General features: G+C 31.9%; 1 protein-coding gene across 4 annotated transcripts in view; it reads right to left on the bottom strand.

The window, feature by feature from the left end:
• Positions 1-23,309, bottom strand: part of LOC114349488 (uncharacterized) — a 31,821-nt gene that overhangs the window by 4,860 nt on the left and 3,652 nt on the right. Inside the window, exons 2-3 of one of the 4 annotated variants that reach the window (XM_050642725.1) lie at positions 13,549-13,594; positions 10,014-10,411 (exon numbers count right to left, since the gene is read on the bottom strand). The exons of 1 other annotated variant lie outside the window; for it this stretch is intronic. In XM_050642725.1, the coding sequence (XP_050498682.1) occupies positions 10,051-10,411; positions 13,549-13,594 (407 nt within the window). In that variant the 3' untranslated portion in view covers positions 10,014-10,050. Of the gene's footprint in view, positions 1-5,675; positions 5,968-10,013; positions 10,412-13,548; positions 13,595-18,411; positions 18,862-23,309 lie in introns of those variants that run through there. 2 more of the 4 variants (XM_028299872.1, XM_028299873.2) reach the window with 2 other exon arrangements.

The following is a 23,309-nucleotide window of genomic DNA, read 5'->3' as shown; positions in this document are numbered from 1 at the left end:
TCTGTTTTCTAAAATTGATTTGCATTTTGAAATCGCACCAATATTTGTTTCTTCAAAACATAAAATTAGTTCTTTTATAGGGAGAAAATGTTCCGCATAAAAACAGGCAGCTTTTAAATATGTTTCCCAACTTGTGATTATAGGCTCCGGTAGCAAAGGAGTTTTTGGTAATTTTTCTTCATGTATCTGAATCCTTAAAGGCGATTTTAAAAATATTTTTCTCACGTTGCTAATTAAACTATTAACCTTCCGATGACCAACCTTTTTTTGTTACACGGATGACCAAGGTTGGATGAAAGGACCAAGGTTGGATGAAAATGACCCCAGGTCAAAAATGTCAAAAATGACAATTAACAAAAAAATGAAGTCTTTTAATTTTTTTGGCATGGACTTTATGTCATTAAGCCAGTCACAACATGAGTATTAGTGTCACGTGTAGTGTGTATGTTGAGTAAGTGTCTTGTTACTTTGCAAATTCGACGTCATTAGCGTAAAACTAGTTGGAATTACACATAATAGACGGTATTTACTAAACATCAACTTCAGAATATATTTTTTATTCGTAAAATATAGGGAATTTTTTTTTATTTCAAAATACGAGGATATCTAGAATGATATTAAAGTCAAATAAAAAAATGAGTTAAAAATTGAAAATACTTTTGAATTTATTAAAGAAAAATAAACGCTGGGGTCACAATTTCCCCGCTTGGTCATCCGAAGGTTAAATGTAGGAAATAAATTTCGAATTTCTTCCGCCACTCTGTTTAAACCATGCGCCAAATACGTCACATGAATTAAATTGGGATATAAAACTTTTAGTTGTTGGCCAGCTTTGACCATGTATGACGCAGCATCGGAAACCATAAGCAAGATTTTGTTAGTTGGAACAATGTCGGGAAGGAAAAAGTTCATGAAAGCATCATTTATAAACCTAACCATTGTTACATGGTTAACTGTGTCAAGCTGTTTACAGCCAAAAATATGTCAAAATATGCCAAAATATGTTAAAAATATGCCAAAATATGTCAAACGGTCGAAAATATGTTCAAACCATCAAAATATGTTAAAAAACCGAAAATATTCTAAATATGTAAAATTAAATTAGTGTCAAACGCCTTTAATTATCATAATTCGTCCACATCCTGAAGCGTTTGATTGTATCTTTGATGGTTATCGATATGCAAAAAACATATAATCCGGTCTTTACTAATAACGTAATCTTTCATTCTGCCTTTAAATTTTTCAAATATACTTATTAGTTTTGTCAGGATTCGAAAAAAATGAATCCCCATTTGAATAGCATTGCAGCCTAAAATACGTACCCATCCTCTTAATATGAAATGCAGGAAAATACACTGGGGTGCAAAATTAACAGCACACCTTAAAAATGGGTCATTTTTGATGCCTCGAATTTTCTAAACCTGTTGTCCGATTTAAGTGATTTTTTAATATGTTATAACCTTATTCTTTAACAATATCGCTGTAAGAATACTGTTGCTAAATATGTGAATTTTCATTGTATACCGGGTGTACCAATGAAACTGTGTTTTTTCTCAAAGTTCACATTACCCTGTGGAATATTCTAGCATTTATTAAATATTGAAATTAAAATCAAACTATAGCCGCATGCTTTCTCAACATTTTGTTTTTTGATTTATTCGCTTAAAGTTAGGTACTTTAACAACTAGCCATGTTTTTCATCAATACAGGATGTTTTTAAATAAGTATGGCAAACTTCAAGGGGTAATTCTACATGAAAAAATAATGACAGTTTGGTTTATAAATCTATGTCCGCAAATGCTTCATTTCTGAGATAGAGAGTTTTAAAATTTTTCTTACAAACTGACGATTTATTATTTGCTTTAAAACCGGTTGAGATATGCTAATGAAATTTGGTGGGTTTTAAGACGTATTTATTGAACATTTTTTCACATACAAGTAAGAATTTAATATTTACTATTGGCGCGCATACGGTTAATATGAGCCGTCATATTACCCGTATGCGCTCCAATTGTGAATATTAAATTCTTACTTGTACGTGAAAAAATGTACAGCAACTACGTCTTAAAACCCAGCAAATTGCATTTGCATATCTCAACCGGCTTTAAAGCAAATAATAAATCGTCAGTTTGTAAGAAAAATTTCAACACCCCCTATCTCGCAAACGAAGCATTTGCAGACATACCATTTATAAAGCAAACTGTTATTATTTTTTTATGTAGAATTACCCCTTAAAGTTTGCCATACTTATTTAAAAACACCCTGTATTGATGAAAAACATGGCTAGTTGTTAATGTACCCAGCTAGCAAGATAACGTTACCTTAACGTTAAATTTAGGTTTTTTTGTATTGTTACTTAACATCTACCAAAAAAATTACGTTAGTGATACGAAATTTTAACACGTATATTATAAGGATGTATTTATTCGTTTCTGAAACGTGGCTCTTTGGTAGGTATTCAATACGTATGAATTTATTCGTCCCTAAAACGTGGCTTTTTGGTGGCATTGCCACCGTGGCAATCTCGTTTAAGATTGCAGCGCCATCGCGTATTTATTTCGAACCTTTCCAATAGACATTATATACATTACTGCATAACCTTACATGTCCGTGCTTAAAATAGCGTTTGTTTTTATTGAGTTATGGCAAAAAAATCGAATTATGATTGTTGTGTGCCTCAATGTGATTCTTGGATAAAGCGTAGGTAATAGTAATTTATCGTTTCATTCTTTCCCTAAAAAGGATAAACAAGATAGAATTCTATTCAATGGCAGTTTAGTTGAAAAACGAAATGTATGGAAATATCTTCTAAAGATGGAAAAGCAGCCTAGTCGTTATATGAAAGTGTGCAGTTTACACTTTAAGAATGAAGATTACTTTAAGGGTATGTTTATGAATTATATAAAGTAGCTATTAATCATTTTGTCTCTTCCTCTCAAATAAAAGTCAAATATATAATAAATGTTTATTTCAAATATTTAATAAATGTGTTAGCATCATGTATGTAGTTTTATTTACACAATAATTTTAAGTCCTTCTTATATATTATTTATACCGAAAATTCAACTAGAAAGTGACGTTTTTGTGACGTTAAAAAGGTTACGTAGAAATTACGTAAAACTGTTACGTAACATCGCTGTGACTTTTATACGTATATTTCAGATAAAATTTGATGTAACTTTTGACGTAACTTCTACCAAAATTTTGACGTTTGTTTGACGTCATATATACGAACAATGTTAGCTGGGTACCTAACTTTTTTTATTATCCAACATAAGCGAATGAATCAAAAAACAAAATGTTGAGAAAACACGAGGCTATAGTTTGATTTTACTTTCAGTATTTTATAGATGCTAGAATATTCCACAGGGTGATGCGAACTTTGAGAAAAAGTCACAGTTGGATTTGTACACCCGGTATACAATGAAAATTTAACTCTTTAGCAACAATGCTATTACAACGATATTATTAAAGAATAAGGCTATAATATATTAAAAAATCACTTAAATCACAAACATTATTCACGACGGAGGCGTTGCGGATAAAACAGATGATAAAGATGCCGTCTGGCCACTGTTCAGAGGGCATCCAGGCCAGAGGACCAAACAGAAAATTGTTCAAACCTAAAAATATATTAGCTGACATGAAACCGAAACCACAGAAAGACATATTCCACCCAATAAACACGCTAGTTAGGAAAATTAAGGGACCTTAATGCCTATAAGTTATTATTTATGTCTTTAATGTAATCCAAGTTTATATTTTTTTATGTCTTTTGGTTGGTTTTTCATTGGCCAAGTTCCCCTAAGTCAAATTTCCTCTCCCAAGGCAAATTTATAGATCCGCAACTGAATCTGGCACGAAGAAATTTTTAATTCTAGTTCGCAATTCCGAAATGGCAGGCGGTGGATATGTCTGACTCCTTCAGCATTCCCCATATCTACGCCTCTGGTGGCGTTAGTTCTGGTGAGTGGAAACTCCAAAAATGATAGAGCACTATTCGAAGAGACCACCTGGTATTTGAAAGGTTGTCCCGTCCTGCTGAAACCATTGTTAATTTTAATCTTGGACCGTTTTCGTTACCTTTTCCGTATTAAAAAAGGAAAAAAAAATGAAAAAAATTATACTCAGCCATCAAATTTTTATCTGCAAAACTGAGAACCATTCTGAAGCACCTATCATTATCACGACATTCACACACGTTAAAACGACGTTCGAAAACCACTCAGTACGTTTCGGCGCCTGGACATACAAATTTGAGGCATACGAAATTCAGTACTGTTTATTTTGCCGTATACCGTAACTTCTATAAACAAAATTTCGGATTAGTTATTGGCTCATTCTTATCTCCATTGTTAGCTAATATATTCATGGAAGCTGTTGAACACAACACAGTACACAGATAAACAACCCATAATGTGGTAAAGTAGATAAAATGTTCTTATTTGGTCTCACGGACCAGAAGCATTTAAATAATTTTTGATGGACCTCAACAATAAAGAAGAATTCATCGAGTTGATCCTGGGACCGGAAAACAATAATCAATTCCTTTTCTGGATGTACTAGTTATATCAGAAGACACAGGATATGTAACCAAAGTCTACGGAAAAGCAACCCACACCAACAGATACTTAAATTACCACTTCAATCACAACGTAACCATCAAAAAAGGACCTTAATTCAATAAAATTGTGTTTTCACTAGGAAAGTTTTGGGGTAGTTCGGTTTTCTTCCATTCTATGTATTTTGGGCTGCTGAATCCAAATATAAATAATGTAAATATTGAGGTTGTTGACGAATACATATATCTGGGTTGAATAATCAAAGTTAGTAAAGAGAACCAAACAATTGAAGTACAAAGAAGAATCAGATTGGCGTGGGCAGCATTTGGAAAGTTAAGATGGATACTAAAAAGCACAAAAATACAACAATACCTAAAAACCCATGTATCTGAACATTTTGAAGTATGGCTCAGAAAAATGGACATTAACAAAGGCCAACATAAACAAAATAGAAATAACTCAGAGAAAAATGGAAAGATCCATGCTGGGAATAAAACTGAAAGAAAATCAAACAAATGGATAAGAGAGAAAACAAAAGTAAAAAATGTAACTGAACATATAACAGAGTTAAAGTGGAGATTTGCCGGTCTCAATGCGAGACAGGAAGACAAAACATGGAATGCTGAAATACAAAACTGGAGACCGTGTACAGAAAGGAGAGGTAGAGGACGACCTCAGATGCGACGGAAATATGATATTGTAGAAGCTGCAGGAACTCACTGGAAAAGCGCAGCCAAGGACAGACAAATATGGAGAGATTTGGGGAAGGCCTATGTCCAAAGTTGGATAGAAATGGACTAATGAAGAAGAAGACCATATCTCGGGTATAACCGCTCATTGGACACCTCACTGGCCATTATTATCTGTTCCAATAACGTAGGACTAGAGTTTACGGATGGATGGACAGATATACGTGGATAATTCAAGGTTATCACATTTTAATGTCGTCAAATGGGTACATACGATTTTTTTGCTTATTTGCCATTTATTTCTGCACTTATATTTTTACTTTGGAATACTAGGGATTGTAAATAAGTAAATTCTGCTACCTTTTCAAAGATATGGAGAGCTAATGTGTTGAAGAATGTGTACAGTTTTAACAATTTCACTTACCTGGTTCCACATTTTTAACCACAACTAAAATAATAGCCACAAAGAAAATTATGTACAAATTTTTCATTTTTAATCATGAGTTCCCTTTTTTAAGAACAATAATTCTGTTGAATGTATTTTATCATTTGTTTGATTATTTTCAAAGTCTGAAATGTCACAGGTCAATAAAACGATGATTATTAGAAGTTCGAATTCATATCTACATATTTATTGTTTTGGTGTATTTGACATCTCAGGAAAAAAAGGTAAATATCCAGAGTGCTTAAATACCTCCATTATTAACCTTTAACTACACGCGCTGGCGTATTTTGTACGCCAAATATAAGAATTCTTCTGCAAATATATTTAAAAATTTAATTTTTGACCTTGTTTATCTCTCTAACCTATCACTGAAATGTGCTTTACAATTTGGTTTTAGTTTCGTTATAATCGGCGTTCTGGGAGGATCGTAATTTACAGTTTATTATTTGTTGTTTCCGGTGGTTGACAATATACGCCACGATTATATTAATATAAGTCGTAGTAATATAAGTACATAATTCAATTGTTTTTTAGTCATTGTGGCACAAAATATATTTTTCTTTATAAACAATACTTTTCTCATGTAAAAATTCACATTTCAAAAAATTTTTTAATAGTAATTTTATTTATCATGGAATCCAGTTATTCCATGATTCCAGTTATAAATCCGAATTGGCTTACTGAGAAGGAACTTTAAGTATTCACTAATGCCTAATAAGGTTTATAACAAACAACTAAATGTATTTTTTCAAAAAAAAAAAATAAACAAATCCGCTGTTTTTAAGTGTATTTTCTTGTGGCGTATAAAGTACGCCACGCGTGTAGTTATGTTATAACTTGATACGCGGGTAGTTAAAGGTTAATAGAGGGCTCTCTTCATAAGGGGGCTCTTCCTTACTACCGGTACTCACCAAAATAATTTGGAACTCAAAATAGCCCGACATAATATGTTCTTTCTCGTTGAAAACAATAATTATATCACGAAATCAGTTAGACTTTTTACTAATAAATGTACCACTGTTTTTTGTACTACATGAGGTTTACTAAAAACTAAACAATAAACTTTACACTCCCACTTTGCCACTTTTTTGTGACCATTCCAAAGCTGTTGGTTGTGTAAATCACGACATTTTGATAAAAAAACTAAATTTTTAAGGAATTTGAGGTTTTTCTTTGAATTGGCCCAAATCTTACTTGGATAAGAGGAAACAAATGGTTAGATCAAAATGATACTCATTCTATCTAATCTCAAAAACATTGTATATAGGGTACCACAAGGTTCACTATTGGGTCCTTTACTTTTCCTTATCTTTATAAATAATGACATCACTAATTTCTTCTTCTTCTTCTTCTTCTTCTTCTTCTTCTTCTTCTTCGTGCGACTAGGATTACTCCTGTTTGTCTGCCTCTTATTCTGTTTCAGTTGTTGTTGACTGTACATTGTCTTTCCACCTTTTCGGCGGCCTTCCAACGGGTCTTCTGCTATACGGCTTGTTGTTTTTACAGATGTTCGCTAATCTATCTGGTTCCATTCGGTTTACATGTTCGTTCCAGTTTTTCTTTCTTGTTTTTATCCACCTGTTAATATTTTGAATTTTGCAACGTTCTCGTATACTTCTGTTGCTTTGTCTGTCTCTTAATGATATGCCCGCTATTGATCTTAATACTTTCATTTCGATATTGTTGATTTGTTGTTTCGTCTTTCTTGTATCGGTCCTTGTCTCCGCTGCATATGTTAGGATAGGTCTTACTGTTGTCTTGTATACTTTTATTTTGCTTTCCATGGTCAGATATTTGTTTCTCCATATGGTTTATCACTAATTTAAAAATCGATAAAAATTTTTTATTTTTGCTGATGATACATACTAGTATCATTTGGAGCAACCCAAATATTGCAACTGTTCATGCAACTATAAGTTCTAATCTAATTGCAATAAAAACCTGGTCCTACTCTAATTTACTTTCTTTTAACGTAGCTAAGACAGTAGCATGATCCTATTAATGTAGCCCTTCAACCCTTGTTTCTTAATAACAGCCAGATCAGTAACGTTGATTCTGTACAATTTCTTGATATTTTTTTAGACACCAATCTAAAATGGTCATTTCATATCGGTTTGTTAAGCAAGAAGCTAGTCTCAAGTTGCTAGGCAATAAGATCTATTTGGAAGGAAAGCAATTTAGCATCTTCCAAATTAACATATTATTTTTCCTTGGTCGAGTCTGATCTTCGATATGGTCTTTCTTTTTGGGGTTCTAATACAGTTGCCCAATCCAACGGCGGATCCAGCAACCTTGCAAGGAGGGGGCAATGAAATAAAAATTTTCTCGTCACTCGCGGACGCAGGATTCTTTTTCGGTATGGGCTGTTACTTTATTTTTCTTCATTTACCATGTGCTTTCAGAACGTTGGTTACTATCATAGCTATCTTAATTTTATTCACGGCCACCCTAAATCAACCACGAAGTACTTTCTCGTCCTGGACTGCGTTTGCCTTCTATTTTCACTTGCATAATATTTTGTAGCAACCTATATTTGAAACTTCTCATTATATGTCCAAAATACTTCACTTTTCTCTTCTTGATGCCTTCTATAATCTCAGTAGTGTTGCTGAGACGTATTGTGGAGTTTCGAATCTTCTTCACCCAAGATACTTTTAAAATTCTTCTATAGAACCACATTTCGAAAGCCTCAAGGCGATTTAGGTAGATCGATTTTATTTACAGTCCAGACTCGATACCATACAGTAAGACCGAGAACACATACTTTGGAGAAGGAATTCTGTTTTATGTTTCATTCCGTTATTCCAGTTGTCAACAGGACACAAAACTCACTATTTATTTTCAATAGTAATTATCTCTTTCTTAAAAAAAGACGACACCACGCGAAGTCTCAAGGAGGGGACAATTGACCCCATTGACCCCCCTTGGATCCGCGCCTGGCCCAATCTAATGATAGTTTTAAATAAAATAAAAGATAAATCAGATATGACACAGCTCTTAATATAAAGAAGACCAAATTTATGACAATTAGTAAAAAACCAATACTAAACGATCAATTTACAATCAACCAACAAAACATCGAAAGAGTTGAGCAATATACATATCTGGGCACGAATTTAAATAGCCAGTGGGACCACTCAACAGAAATTAAACAGCGAATAATAAAAGCGAAAGCAGCATGCGTTAGAATGTGACCCATTTTCAGCAGTCGGGACATATCATTAAAAACAAAATACCGTCTGTTGAAATGCTACATATTCACAGTTTTGTTCTACGGAATGGAAGCGTGGACACTAACTGCTGCATCTATAAATCGGCTCGAAGCTTTCGAAATATGGTGTTATAGGCGCATCTTACGTATATCCTGGGTTGACCGAATTACTAATTTGGAAATCCTGCGTAGAATCGGAAAATAGTGTGAAATTCTCATAACCATCAAAACAAAAAATTAGAATATCTAGGACTTCTTCTTCTTTTACGGCACTACAGCCCAAATTGAGCCTTGGCCTCTTTTATTTTTTGCCTCCATCCTTGCTTGTCTGTGGCTGATTACAAGTAACCACACAAGACCAGAGAAACGACCAGAGAATCGCCAAATAATACAGTGAAAATCTAGCAGGAAAAGAGTGTACACGGAAACTAGTAATATAACTTATAAAGCAGAAGACAAAGTATTAGTTAAAAACAAGTCAAATTCAAAACTTAAACCATTGTTTTTGGTTCCATAGCTCGTACCATTAGTGAAAATTTAATACCTAACATTATTGTAGATAAAAATGGTTAAATTCTAGTCACTCATAAGAGCAAAGTTAATATAATAATAATAGTCTCCCGTTTTTCACCGCTAACGCGGCTTTGGGATTATAGCAGGATAGGCTGCTATATCTAGGGTCTACGGTATGCAAGGAAGGTAACAGGATCAGTGCAACGCTTCAGCCGCCTATTATTACCCCTGGTTTTACCCAAGGTACTCATTTTTATTCAGACTGAGTCGACCTGGAGCCTATATACATTTTTAAAATGTCTAGATGTTCTCGCCGGCGCTGGGTTTTGAACCCCGGCCTACCTGCGTCCAAGTCAGACATGCTACCGCCTGAGTTATCCGGGCCCCATAAGAGCAAAGTTAAAGTGTATACTGTTTATATTGTTTAAAGCGAAAAAAACTGTGATAAACTGTGTAAGTGATAATTTAAAGAAAAGAAAGAAATAGAAGTATAATTCGACAACGGACTGACTTATTAGCAGATCATTTGTTACATAGTACACCAGATGGAGAAAATGTCGACCTAGAAGAATCTGCAATAAAAATGCAAAATATACAAAATAATATTGTATTACTTAACATTTATTAAATTCATTCTCTTTTTGGTTGTTCATTTGGTACATACATAATGCTATATAGAACAACGTCGACTTCAAATATAACTGTTAGATTTCCGTTTTTTATTCCTCTGTATAACTCGTTGACATATCTGCTCTTCTTACACTTAGTTATATCACTCTCCTCAGTCCATTTTGTTGGATGGACTTCATTGTCACCTAAGCAACTTTCTTCAAGTCTTTTCATGCAAGTTATTTCGTGGATAGTCTCCTGTGGTTTTACTATTTTAAAGCACGCTTCGTTATTGGTAGATTTTACTTTTTCGATTGTTATATTATTTGTTAATTTTATTGATGAAATGCCTTCTCTGTCTTTGAAACAGTAAATCTTGTAACGGAATGGGACGTTTCGGCGTCGCCGTTTCGGCGTGGCCATTTCGGCGTGGCCGTTTGGGCGTAGAGCCGTTTCGGCGTAGGCCGTTTCGGCGTAGGCCGTTTCGGCGTCGGCCATTTCGGCGTCAGAAATTTTATTTTAGTTGACTAAATACCTACATTGAGGTTTATTGGTCAGGCAATTTTTTGGAAAAAAATCTTTTAATATAGTTATTTAAATACATTGGAGTTCATTGGTCACACAATTTTAACATTAATGGTCAAGTAGAAAAATAAACTAAATATATTTCTTTTATAAACATTTTGTTATATTTTATTCTGCAAATACCTATATTGGATTTTTTATTAATGCATATTAATAATAATTGCTGTTCTCTTAATTGTCCCAGAGCTAATTAGATGATAACTGACATTTTTCAACTTTAATTAGACATACATTATATGGTATATAGACGGAGAATTTTAATATTGTTAAAATATCTTTTTTAAGCAAAAATATTTGCAGAATGTATATTTTTAAAAAAAATTAAATTATACAATATTTTCTTGAAAGGAATCTGCTTTTAAAATATTTACCATTAGTTAGTATAATAATAGTTATCCCTATATTTATTGCAGTTTCTTCGAAAATTTAAATACAAAATTCTATAAATCACATAATAATGTTATTAACATTTCCTCGAAAACTAAATTACCTGTTAATTCCAAATGACATTATCATGTATCAATTAGTTGTTGATTTCAAAAATTACATTATAATGTCATTAACGAGAGATGCAAGTTATTTGTTGATTTTAAATATTCGAAAACTAAATTAGTTGTTGATTTCAAAAATTACATTATAATGTCATTAACGAGAGATGCAAGTAATTTGTTGATTTTTAATCTTAAGGGAAATTTTAAGTAGGTACCTACCTATTATTGATTTGATTGGTTGGATTATTGAGGGTACAGCTATATAAACAGAGATCAGTTTAAGAGTTTATGTAGTGTCTTATAATATTTCATAGTAGTATTTATACGATATACAGACGAAGAATTTTTAAGCTATGGAACGAAAAATTTTATCGACCAGAGGAAGAGAGAAATTTACCACTGATGGTTTCATGTATGTTTTTGACGCTGTTAGTAAAAGCGATGAATCCCTAAAATTTTGGAGGTGTGAGAGGAAACAAACGTGCAAAGCAAGAATACATACAAGAGATGGTGAAGCCATCAAGAAAGTAAATGTTCACACTCACGACTCCTCGGCGATGGACGTGGAAGTAGCACAAGTTGTTACAAAAATGAAAAAGCGTGCTACAGAAACAAACGAAGGGACAATAGTGGTAATCAATGAGTGCCTGAGAAATACAAGTCAAGCTTGTCATGGTCGGCTCCCAAACACTGGCGCGATGAGAAAATTCATCAGACGAAAACGTAACGAAGTTCATGCAGCCCCATCAAATCCGACAACTGTTGAAGAGTTAGTAATTCCCGAGTCTTATCGTGTTTACACGTTACAAGATGGTGTAGAAGAAAATTTTTTATTAGCAGATGATGGAGAAGGATTGCAAAGAATTTTGATTTTCGGGAGAGAATCGTGGCTGCAACATCTACAGACCTCAGATGTGTGGTATGGTGACGGTACATTTGCTATAGCACCATCTCTATTTTTACAAGTATACACAGTTATGGCCACAAAATATAATGGAGTCCATCCAATATTTTATGCCATGCTGCCGAATAAAACAAGATCCACATATACCCGTATGTTTGAATTGATCAGACAAATTGTACCAAATTTGCAACCCAGAGCAATCCATTGCGATTTCGAACAGGCGGCATTTAAGGCAATGGAAGATTGTTTTCCAGGCGTCGACATCAATGGATGTTTTTTCCATTTGGCACAAAATATGAAGAAACAAGTGGCTGCTATGGGATATACGAGAGAGTATAATGCTGATCCACAATTCGCTTTAAATTGCAGAATGTTGACAGCATTAGCATTTGTTCCTATCGAACATTTAGATGATGCCTTTGCCGTTCTAGCGGAAGCTCTACCTGCTGAACACCAACCACTTGTAGACTGGTTTGAAGACTACTATATTGGACGTATGAACAGAAGGGGAAATGGCAGAAGACCAAGTTTATTTCCCCAAAGGATGTGGAACCTCTACCAGAGAACTCTGGATGGAGAAGACCGGACAAATAATCACGCTGAGGCCGCCCGTAGAAGACTCAAGATGGAATTGGGAGCAGATCATCCAACCATATGGAAATTTATAGATGGCCTGCGTCAGGTGCAGAAAGGTCGAGATGTCTATTTCGAGCAACTTGTGGCAGGTAATCTCCCACCATTGAAATTAAGAAAATACAGAGACGCAGATGATCGCATTTCACGGCTTGTGGGAAATTTTGATGCAAACGGGGATGTTTTAGAATTTTTAAGAGGACTAGCACATAATTATAATATGTAAGTAGGTACTTTATTTTAATTAATATTTCGTGAATAAGTTTTGTAGGTTAAATATAAATGTCTTGTATGTAAGTATAAATGTTTCAGAATTTTTAATTGGACTAGCACATATCTAATTATAACATGTAAATACTTTATTTTAATTAATATTTCGTGAATAAGTTTTGTAGGTTAAATATAAATGTTTTGTATGTAAATATAAATGTTTCAGGATTTTTAATTGGACTAGCACATATCTAATTATAACATGTAAATAATAACTAAAATAAAATATTCATTTTTCCAAAATCTTGTTTATTCATTTATTTATATATAATATCTACAGCTAGAAGCCAATTACAGATATTACATTAACTATGAGCTAAATAACAAGCACACACACATAAGTATAAAATTGACATATACAAATCTACCATTAATATTAAAATTTTGTGATCAATGGACTCCAATGTATCTATTTAAATAACTATATTAAAAGATTTTTTTCAAAATAATGTCTTACTAATAGACTCCAATGTAGGTATTTAGTCAACTAAAATAAAATCTCTGACGCCGAAATGGCCGACGCCGAAACGGCCTACGCCGAAACGGCCTACGCCGAAACGGCTCTACGCCCAAACGGCCACGCCGAAATGGCCACGCCGAAACGGCGACGCCGAAATGTCCTAGACCCTCTTGTAATAATTGTCTTGATCATAGAATGCCTTTACACATTGTAATGGTACAACTGAAACAAAGATAAAATTACAAAAAGGGAATGGCCCAATGTACTAACAATCTCAGTAATAAATCATTTGCTCAAAATATTTCTTAAACTAATTATTTTAAACTGTGTTCACCAAAAGCTGAAACTTGATATATGAGCAATACAAAGTCAGGATTCACGAATGGTTTACGTAAAAGACTCTGTTTGCTCTAAATATACTCACACATAATACTTTAATTATATTAAAACTAAGCCAGATAGACCTGGAGTATGATAATTACATTTTATTATTTTATTTTCACATTTCGATTTCTAGAGATTGTTTTCAACTTTTCCAATCTTTTCCAGTTTCACTTAACAATATCCAACCTCCTCAATCCTCTAGCATCAAATACCTAGGAATATATCCGAAAAAGATCATAGAAAATAATCGCATTATACTAGTAAAAACCTCTACTCGCTAACCCCCTACTTCAACTCTAATAGAACATCATGCCAATAGGAGACTCAAAAGGAACTTGCCAGCGCTGACCTTAGAAACGGTTAAAGTGGTCTTGTCACTTGAGAAGACCTCACCAAGCCAATAGGTGCCCTTTTGTTTCGCAGCCAGCAAATTAGCTGATATAACCTTATTTGTGTTTTGATGGCTAAAGAATGTGACTTAAGAGGAAACAGTAGCGATCAACAGGTAGCAAAAACGCGTTCCAAGATTGCGGCTGTAATTTTGAATATTTTTTCGAGATATTTGGCACACGTATTCGTAATATAATAAAGAATGGCGGTACAGAGCCCAATTTGAAAAATATATTAATATGTGGAAATTACTCTGTAATTAATCACAATATTAAAAAAACGAGCCTGTACCGCCATTAAGAAGAACAAAAAAATACACTTTCTTCAAATAAACTTTTTTATCCGATGCCTAGATTTTGTGTCATTTTAGAACTACTAAAATTTTTTATTTCATTAGTAGTTCCAAAATGACACAAAATCTAGGCATCGGATAAAAAAGTTTATTTGAAGAAAGTGTATTTTTTTGTTCTTCTTAATGGCGGTACAGGCTCGTTTTTTTAATATTGTGTTTAATTACAGAGTAATTTCCACATATCCATATATTTTTCAAATTGGGCTCTGTACCGCCATTCTTTAGTGTATTACGAATATGTGTGCCAAATATCTCGAAAAAATATTCAAAATTTCAGCCGCAATCTTGGAACGCGTTTTCGCTACCTGTTGATCGCTACTGTTTCACCTTAATAAAAAAATCTGAAATTAGAATTATGATGTTTATATTATCGGTAGAGGTAATACAAATTTGACAGCTTACTTAGTTGGCCTCGGTCTTATATTTATCAGGCTTGTTTACAATTTTGGAGCAGAAAATTTTGATTTATTTTGTATCCTCGAATTGATTGATAAATGATTAATGATAAATGATAAATGAAGTCCGCAGGGGCTCCAAAGTATGATGGATAAGGTTGTAGAAGCATCTAACACATCCGCCCTAAAACTAAATTGTAAGAAGACAAAAATTATGATCGTTGTAATAGCAGCAACATAAACGCCCAAATTACAGTAAACAATACACATTTAGAAAAAATACAGAAAATATGCTATCTGGGCTGCAATACTACTTGGGATCGCAGTTACGAAATAAAAACTCGCATTGGCAACGCCAGAAGCTCTTTTTGCAGTTTGAGGAAGATTCTCTGCAACTGATCTTTAAGTATCAATATACGCATAACAATTCTTAGATGTTACGTCTTTAGTGTCCTCCACTACGTAGTAGAAAGCTGGAGTGTTACAGAAGATGCCATAAAACGATTAGAGGCGTTTAAAATATGGTGCTACCGACGTATGTTGAGGGTCTCATATTTTATATAAACCACACAACTAACATAACTATTCTCCAGAGGCTAAAAAACGACAAAGAAATAATTCGTATATAACGTAATTCGTATATATTCGTATCGAAATAATAAATCGTAAAGAACAGAAAATTGGCTTACTTCGGCCACATTATGCGTAATAATAAGTACCGACTTCTACAGTTAATTCTAAAATAATCCGGTCAACTTAGACATCAAAATAGTTGGCAAATAACAAAAATTGCCGGAGAGCCAAATTTTGGTGGAGAACTAGAGTTTACCATAACAAATAAAGTTTTAAAAGTCCCCATCGATCCCATGTGTGCAACAAAAGTTATTCGGGGTCAAATGTCAAAATTTGAGATTTTTTCGATTTTTCATGAAAACGGTAGGTTTTATAAAAAAAACATCAAACCACAGTTGTAGATCTTAACATTCTCTACAAAAATAGTCCTTACAATTTTTTTCCTAAGAGTTGCTATTCCTGAGATATCGCGATTTTAAAAGTTACTTTATTGTTATGCACATTGCACATATAAGCCACGTATATACATAATATGGCACTTAAGATAAGTATAAATGCCTATTTGTGTCTCTTTTATATAATATATTATACTATTCTGAAAATATTTCTGGTCAAATTTTGAATTTGAATTCTGAAATTATATATGTGAATTGCGAGAGAACTAAGTAGAAAAAAAATTAAATACAACTTACAACTTGTTAACCGCACTGTATATTTATTTTATATTTAACACGCGAATATTATTTTAGGTGTCCAATCAGTTATTTTATTTAAAATTATAAAAAATCCAGGTCTGGATTAAAAAATATTGTAAAAGTGTTCCGACCCAAAAAACACCCTGTATATTAATTTTTTTTAAAATGGATTTTGCATTTGAAAAGAGGAGAGAAACTAAATTTAGTGGTATACTTTGAATTTTCAGCAAAATGATTTTTCTGATAAAATTTTGAATTTGAATTCTGAAATTATGTCAATTGCGAGAGCTCTAAGTAGAAAAAATTAAAATGCGACTTAATTTTAATCAATACCATTATTTAATCTAAATTGGTAAAATGTAAAAACATTTCAGTGTTTTTTTATTATCTGTGACAAATAGTTTATGGCGAATATTCATCTTTAAATAATGAATAAATAATAAAGAGTTAATAAAGAATACATCACTTTAATCAACAAAGTATCTAAAAATTATAACAAAACAGAGAAAATATGCAGCATAACTATTCAAAACTAAAGTACTTATTCAAAATTACCACCATCAAAAATTACTGTTATGTGTCAAAATGTTAATATTTTACCAATTTAGATTAAATAATGGTAAAATTAAAATTAAAGCATATTTTAATTTTTTTTCTTTGAGCTTCGCAATTCACATAATTTCAGAATTCAAATTCAAAATTTTACCAGAAAAATTATTTTGCCGAAAATTCAAAGTATACCATTAAATTTATTTTTTCATCCTCTTTTCAAATGCAAAATCCATTTTAAAAAAATTTAATATACAGGGTGTAATCCGGACCTGGATTTTTTTATTTGTAAATTAATTAATTGATTGGACACCTAAAAGAATATTCGCGTGTTAAATATAAAATGAATATACAGTGCGGTTGACAAGTTGTAAGCTGTATTTCAATTTTTTTCTACTTAGAGCTCTCGAAATTCACATAATTTGAGAATTTAAATTCAAAATTTGACCAGAAAAATCATTTTGCCAAAAATTCAAAGTATACCACTAAATTTAGTTTTTCATCCTCTTTTCAACTGAAAAATCTATTTTAAAAAAATTTAATGTACAGGGTGTTGTTTTTGGGTTGGAAAATTTTTCCAATTTTTTTTAATGCGGACCTGGATTTTTTACAATTGTAAATAAATTAATTTATTGTACACCTTAAACGATATTTGCGTGCCAAATATAAAATAAATATACAGTGTGGTTAAAATGTTATGAACCAATTAAGAAAATGGCAAAATAGATAAAACACTCAGTATTTTTGTTATTAATAGAGTAAGACCCATTAAGTATGGTATTTTTGAGACCGCCTAAGTGTCCTCTTTCTGTAGTTAACGTATGTTACTTTCCCAATGAAACACCCTGTATAACCTAACTTTTCTTGATAATGACGTACACTGCCAAGTATATCTGAATTAAGAATAGACATGTACTGTAGGTATAGCTATCTCTGTCGTTATAATCAAATATCCTTAACTCGCGTTGTCATGGTGATAACATTTGAGCAATAAATTACAACAAAAGTGTTGACAGTTTTGTGGTTTGAAAGAAGTTAGAATTTTTAAATGTCAAAGGTCTAAAAATTGTAGAAAAGAAATGAATTCCAGTGACGAAAAGTTACAGTTTTTTTTATTTGTTTATCGTAGATTAAATATTGTATGAAACTGTGCCTGAAGTACTTTTTGCAAACTTACGCAATGTATAGCACTCGCTCCGCTGTCGCTCGTGCTCTAAACACGCGTGCGTTCGCAAAAAAGCATACTTCACGAACTGTTTCATAAATACCTATTATGTTGTAAAAGGTATATTTAAAATCCCTAAAAAGGGTTGTATCACAACAAAACATTTTCGGAATCAATATCCGTTAATAACAATAAAAACGTGTTTTTTTGTTAAAAAATGAAGGTATTCCCTCGCTAATACCTCAAAAAGTATTGACTTAGTAAAAAAAGGTTGTTTCGAATTAGTCAGTTCATTCACTTTCGGTCTTATTTTTAACGTATACTTTTTCATTCCTGAAAAGGGGTGAAACTAACGCCGGAACAAAAGCACATATCGAACAATCTCACTTTTTTTCTTTGACATGTTAGCTATGTGTATGCCAAATTCCATGTCAAGCCAAGCGATTCTTTAAAATTAAGAGCAAAATCCATAAGTAAATGGAAATAGATGGAGAAAAATAGTATCAACCTAGGAGAATCTGCAATAAAAACCAAAATATACAAAATATTTGTATTACTTTACAGTCATTAAATTTACTCTCTTTTTGGTTGTATGTTTGGTACATAAATAATCATACATCGTCGCCGAAAAACTTCTTCTTCAAATATAACTGTTAGATTTCCGTTTCTTATTCCTCTGTATAACTCGTTCTCATAACTGATCTTCTTGCACGTAGTTATATTACTCTCCTCCGTCCATTTTGTTGGATGAACTTCATTATCACCTAAGCAACTTTCTTCAAGTCTTTGTATGCAAGTTATTTCGTGAATAATCTGTTGCGGTTTTATTATTTTGAAGCACTCTTCGTTATTGGTAGATTTTACTTTTTCGATTGTTATATTATTTGATAATTTTATTGATGAAATTCCTTCGCTTTCTTTGAAACAGTAAATCTTGTAATAATTGTCTTGATCGTAGAATGCCTTTACACATTGCAATGATACAACTGAAACAAAGATATAATTATGAAAAAGGAATGGTCCTATGACCGAACAATCTCGGCTGTCATTTGCTCAAGATATTTCTGAACCTTTATTTTATTGGTAATTTTTATGTACATACGTGGGTTACATATTATTATAAGATACACCTGCACCTACATAAGCTTGAAATGGTTTTACCTCAATTAGGTACAGTTGATGATTTTTTATCATCTATATTACTATATTATTGTATGGTTGTGAGACATGGACGTTAAAAATCACGATGCTAAATAAATTAGAATCACTCGAATTTTGGTGATATCGACGAATCCTAAAGATATCGTGGGTTTCGCACACTTCCAAGATGTTCTCCAAATGATGAGGAAACTATCACACAGAGGAGAAAAACAGAATACTTCGGACATCTAATTAAAGGACCTAAATACCATCTACTTCTCCTTATAATACAAGGAAAAGTGGACAACACTGAATTGATGGCTATTAATTTGTGACATTTTTGCTGTCATTAAGTAAAAATTAGTTGACAAGAAAACAGTAGAAACAGAAAGAAAGCATGTCCATATACATGCAATTTTACCGATTTACCATTGTAAACTAATGTAAAATAATCTAATAAATATAGTGTACATAACTACAGTCCACTTTATTAATAAAAACAACGCACAGTGGTGACTATCCAAAAACGTACATCAGTCAAACGGGCAGAACCTTTGAAAAACCCAGAGCAGAACACAGAAGGGATTTCAATAATAGAAAAACAGATTCTATGTAGTAATAGGGGAGGAAAGTATGCTAAATTATTTGCAGTTATTCGAGCGCTTTGGGGACCTATTGGGTTGTGAAGAGTGGGTTCTAAAACCAAAAAAAACTTAAATGTGAAATTTTCCATTAAGTGGGAACTTTCCATTTTTTAAGCTAATTTTCCATTTCCAACAATTATTTTTTCCGATTATCCGATGTTGATGTTTATCCATAATTCGACAAAATGTCTCGAATAAAAGTTGCTTATTTTTACGTAAAGAATGCAAATCGGCAATAAAAATTAGGGGTTTCTATTTAAGATTTTAAAGTAACCCCCACCCCACCTTCGTGGGAGGTCGTAATTGGTGCCATTTGATAGATTTTTCAAAAATATTAAATATGTAATTTTACAATTTTTCGATCTGATGTTCATTTCGCGAAATATTCGTTTTTTTTTCGTGAAACTTTGTGACTCGCCCATTTGCTCAGATCGTCAGATTTTTGAAATTTACACTCCTTTGCATGTACTTAACTTACCTTATCTGAGTGATCGGCAAACTTTTAATCCAAAGAGCTAAATATGAACATTAAAACAATTAAAAAAACCAAATCTGCTTGTTCAGCAAACTTTTATTACGCTAAATAAAACTAAAGGGTCTAATGGTCAGTAGGTTAAGATAGTGAAAAATGCTCCCAGCGATATTCCAAAAATAAAAGAACCACATGTTGTAAATACATCAAAAAGTTTTCGACCAATAAAATGTTTAAACCCTTCGCCCCATCCATAAACCCCCAAAAAATTAAAAAGTGTTTTTCATTTTTTGGCGATATCTTCGTTTTTAATCATCGTAGAAACTTCTATTTTCTTTCGTTTTGTAGGGTTTTATTTCCTACAACACTGTATTTTTTAAAAAATTGTTGGCGCAAAATCCAATTTTTTTTAAATGTTGATATGTAGAACCGAAAAGGCAAAGAACAGCAAACGTTAGCTTTTCTAGCTGATCATAAGAATCAGGAATATTATTTCAAGCGTTGAAAATGATCATATTATCTTCCTTTACTCTGGGCTAATTAGCAAAATTCATGGAAAAGTTATTTACCAGCAATTTTATTGCTGAAATCGAATTATAAAATCATATATATTAATAATATAGGTATGCAAAGTCCGCAGATAGTGTGCTACTTTTTTTATAAACAAAATGGCGCCGGCAAATCGTATTTTTTTCAATTATAGCTCTATAACTCCGAAGATTATAACTTTACAACCAAAACACCTTAATAAAAATTCATCGCAATTAAATTCTGCATAGAGATATGTTTTTTACGATTTGCTCCGACGAAAATTTTCCTCGGAAAATGCGGGTTTTCCTAACAAAAACTCTAATTTTCAAATAAAGATTTAGGTAAGTAATTATTAATCAATAATTAAATAACTTAGTAACATCAAAGCTTTCTTGGTATAGATTGTAATTCCAGAAGCCGGTGAAAATTAAACGAATATTTTAGCAACAATTCAATTGTTAATTAACAAATTACGATCGCAATAATAACCAAAATAATCATGATACATTGATCAAACTTATAAAGATTATAAAAATGAGATGCTTATTTAATATTTTATTGACAAAATATAAATTTTTCTTTTTTTTGCATAATCTTTCAATTTTGAAAAAAAAAATAGTTATAATACGCTGGTCTAATTAGTAAAGTACAAAGAAAGGTTATTTACCAGCAATTTTATTGCTGGAATCGAATTACAAGATCCTATGTATTATTAATATAGGTATGCAAAGTCCGCATATAGTGTGCTACTTTTTTTATAAACAAAATGGCGCCGACAAATCGTATTTTTTTCAATTATTGCCCTATAACTCCGAAGATTTTAACTTTACACCAAAAACACTCAAATAAAAATTCACCCCAATTTAATTATGCACAGAGTCATGTTTTTCCCGATTTGCTCCGACGAAAATTTTCCTCGGAAAACGTGGGTTTTCCCAACAAAATCTCGAATTTTCAAATAAATTTTTTGGGCCAGTAATTATTTATCAATAATTATATAGCTTGGTTAAATAAAAGCTTTTTTGTTATATATTATAAATTCAGAAGCCGGTGAAAATAAAACGAATATTTTAGCAACAACTCAATTGTTAATTAACAATTTACAGTCGCAATAACAACCAAAATAATCATGAGACATTGATCAAACTTAGAAAGATTATAAAGGTGTGATGCCTATTTAATATTTTGTCGACAAAATATAAATTTTTCATTTTTTTGCATAATATTTAATTGCTTAAAAAAATTGTTATAAACAAATTAAGATTTCTCACAAATTGTTTATTATATTCTAATTTAAAAAAATACTTAAAATGCGTATTTCATAGGTCTTGAAAATGAATGCTTTAAAAAAATTTTCCAACCATTTGCAAAAAAGTTATGAAACATCAAAATAAATATACCAAATCTCCGTTGTTTATAATTTTTTTTAATTGTTTCAAAGCTTAAAAGTTAGTCTATGGTACAACCTAATTACTCACAAAGAATGTCGAAAATTAGTGCAATGGTTATATTTTAATCAAAGATTAAAAATACTTTTTTTTAATTTTTAGCGCAAACGTAGGCCTGATACAGAGTCGGAGCTAAAATGTTCACTCGAAGCGACTGACACGCAGCATGCATTATTTATTAAAAGTGTACATCACGCGGCCGGTCGTCGCTCCGAGTGAAAAATTTAAGCTACAGTACTGTGTTACTCTACTTTCGCGCGTGTAAATTACAAAAAAATATATTTATAATCTTTAATTAAAATATAACTATTAAACTGATAATCGATATTTTTTTGTAAATAATTAGCTTGTACTTTAAACTCACTTCTACGCTTTGAAAGAATTAAAAAATATTATAAACGCAGTAGTGATCGTATGTTTACTTTGCTGTTTCATAACTTTTTTACAAATGGTTGCAAAAAAGTTTTAAAGCATTTATTTTAAAGATATTTAAAATGCGCATTTTAGCTATTTTTTAAAATTATAATATAATAAAAACTTTTTGAGAAACATTAATTTGTTTATAACTATTTTTTTTAAACATTTAAAGATTATGCAAAAAAATAAAAAATTCATATTTTGTCGACAAAATATTAAATAGGCATCTCATCTTTATAAGATTTCAAAGCTTGATCAGTGTATCATAATTATTTTGGTTATTATTGCGACCGTAAATTATTAATTAACAATTGAATTGTTGCTAAAATATTCGTTTAATTTTCATCAGCTTCTGTAACTATAATCTAAACCAAAAAGGCTTTTAAGTCACCAAATTATTTAATTATTGGTAGATAATTACTTATCTAAAACTTTATTTGAAAATTAAAGATTTTGTTGGGAAAAGCCGCATTTTCCGAGGAAAATTTTCGTCGGAGCAGATCGGGAGAAACGCGTCTCTATGCAGAATTTAATTACGGTGAATTTTTATTTTGGTGTTTTTGTTGTAAAGTTAAAATCTTCGGAGGTATAGAGCAATAATTAAAAAAAACACGATATTCGTGCGCCATTTTGTTTATAAAAAAAGTAGCACTCTATCTGAGGACTTTGCATACCTATATTATTAATATATAGGATCTTATAATTCGATTCCAGTAATAAAATTGCTGGTAAATAACTTTTCCCAAAAATGGCCTATTCTCCGATAATCAGCCCAGACTACT

Source organism: Diabrotica virgifera, chromosome 2 (assembly GCF_917563875.1).
Source record: "Diabrotica virgifera virgifera chromosome 2, PGI_DIABVI_V3a".
Classification (NCBI taxonomy): Eukaryota; Metazoa; Arthropoda; class Insecta; order Coleoptera; family Chrysomelidae; genus Diabrotica; species Diabrotica virgifera.
Note: the sequence above shows the minus strand (reverse complement) of the source record. Positions and strands in the feature narration are given on the sequence as shown.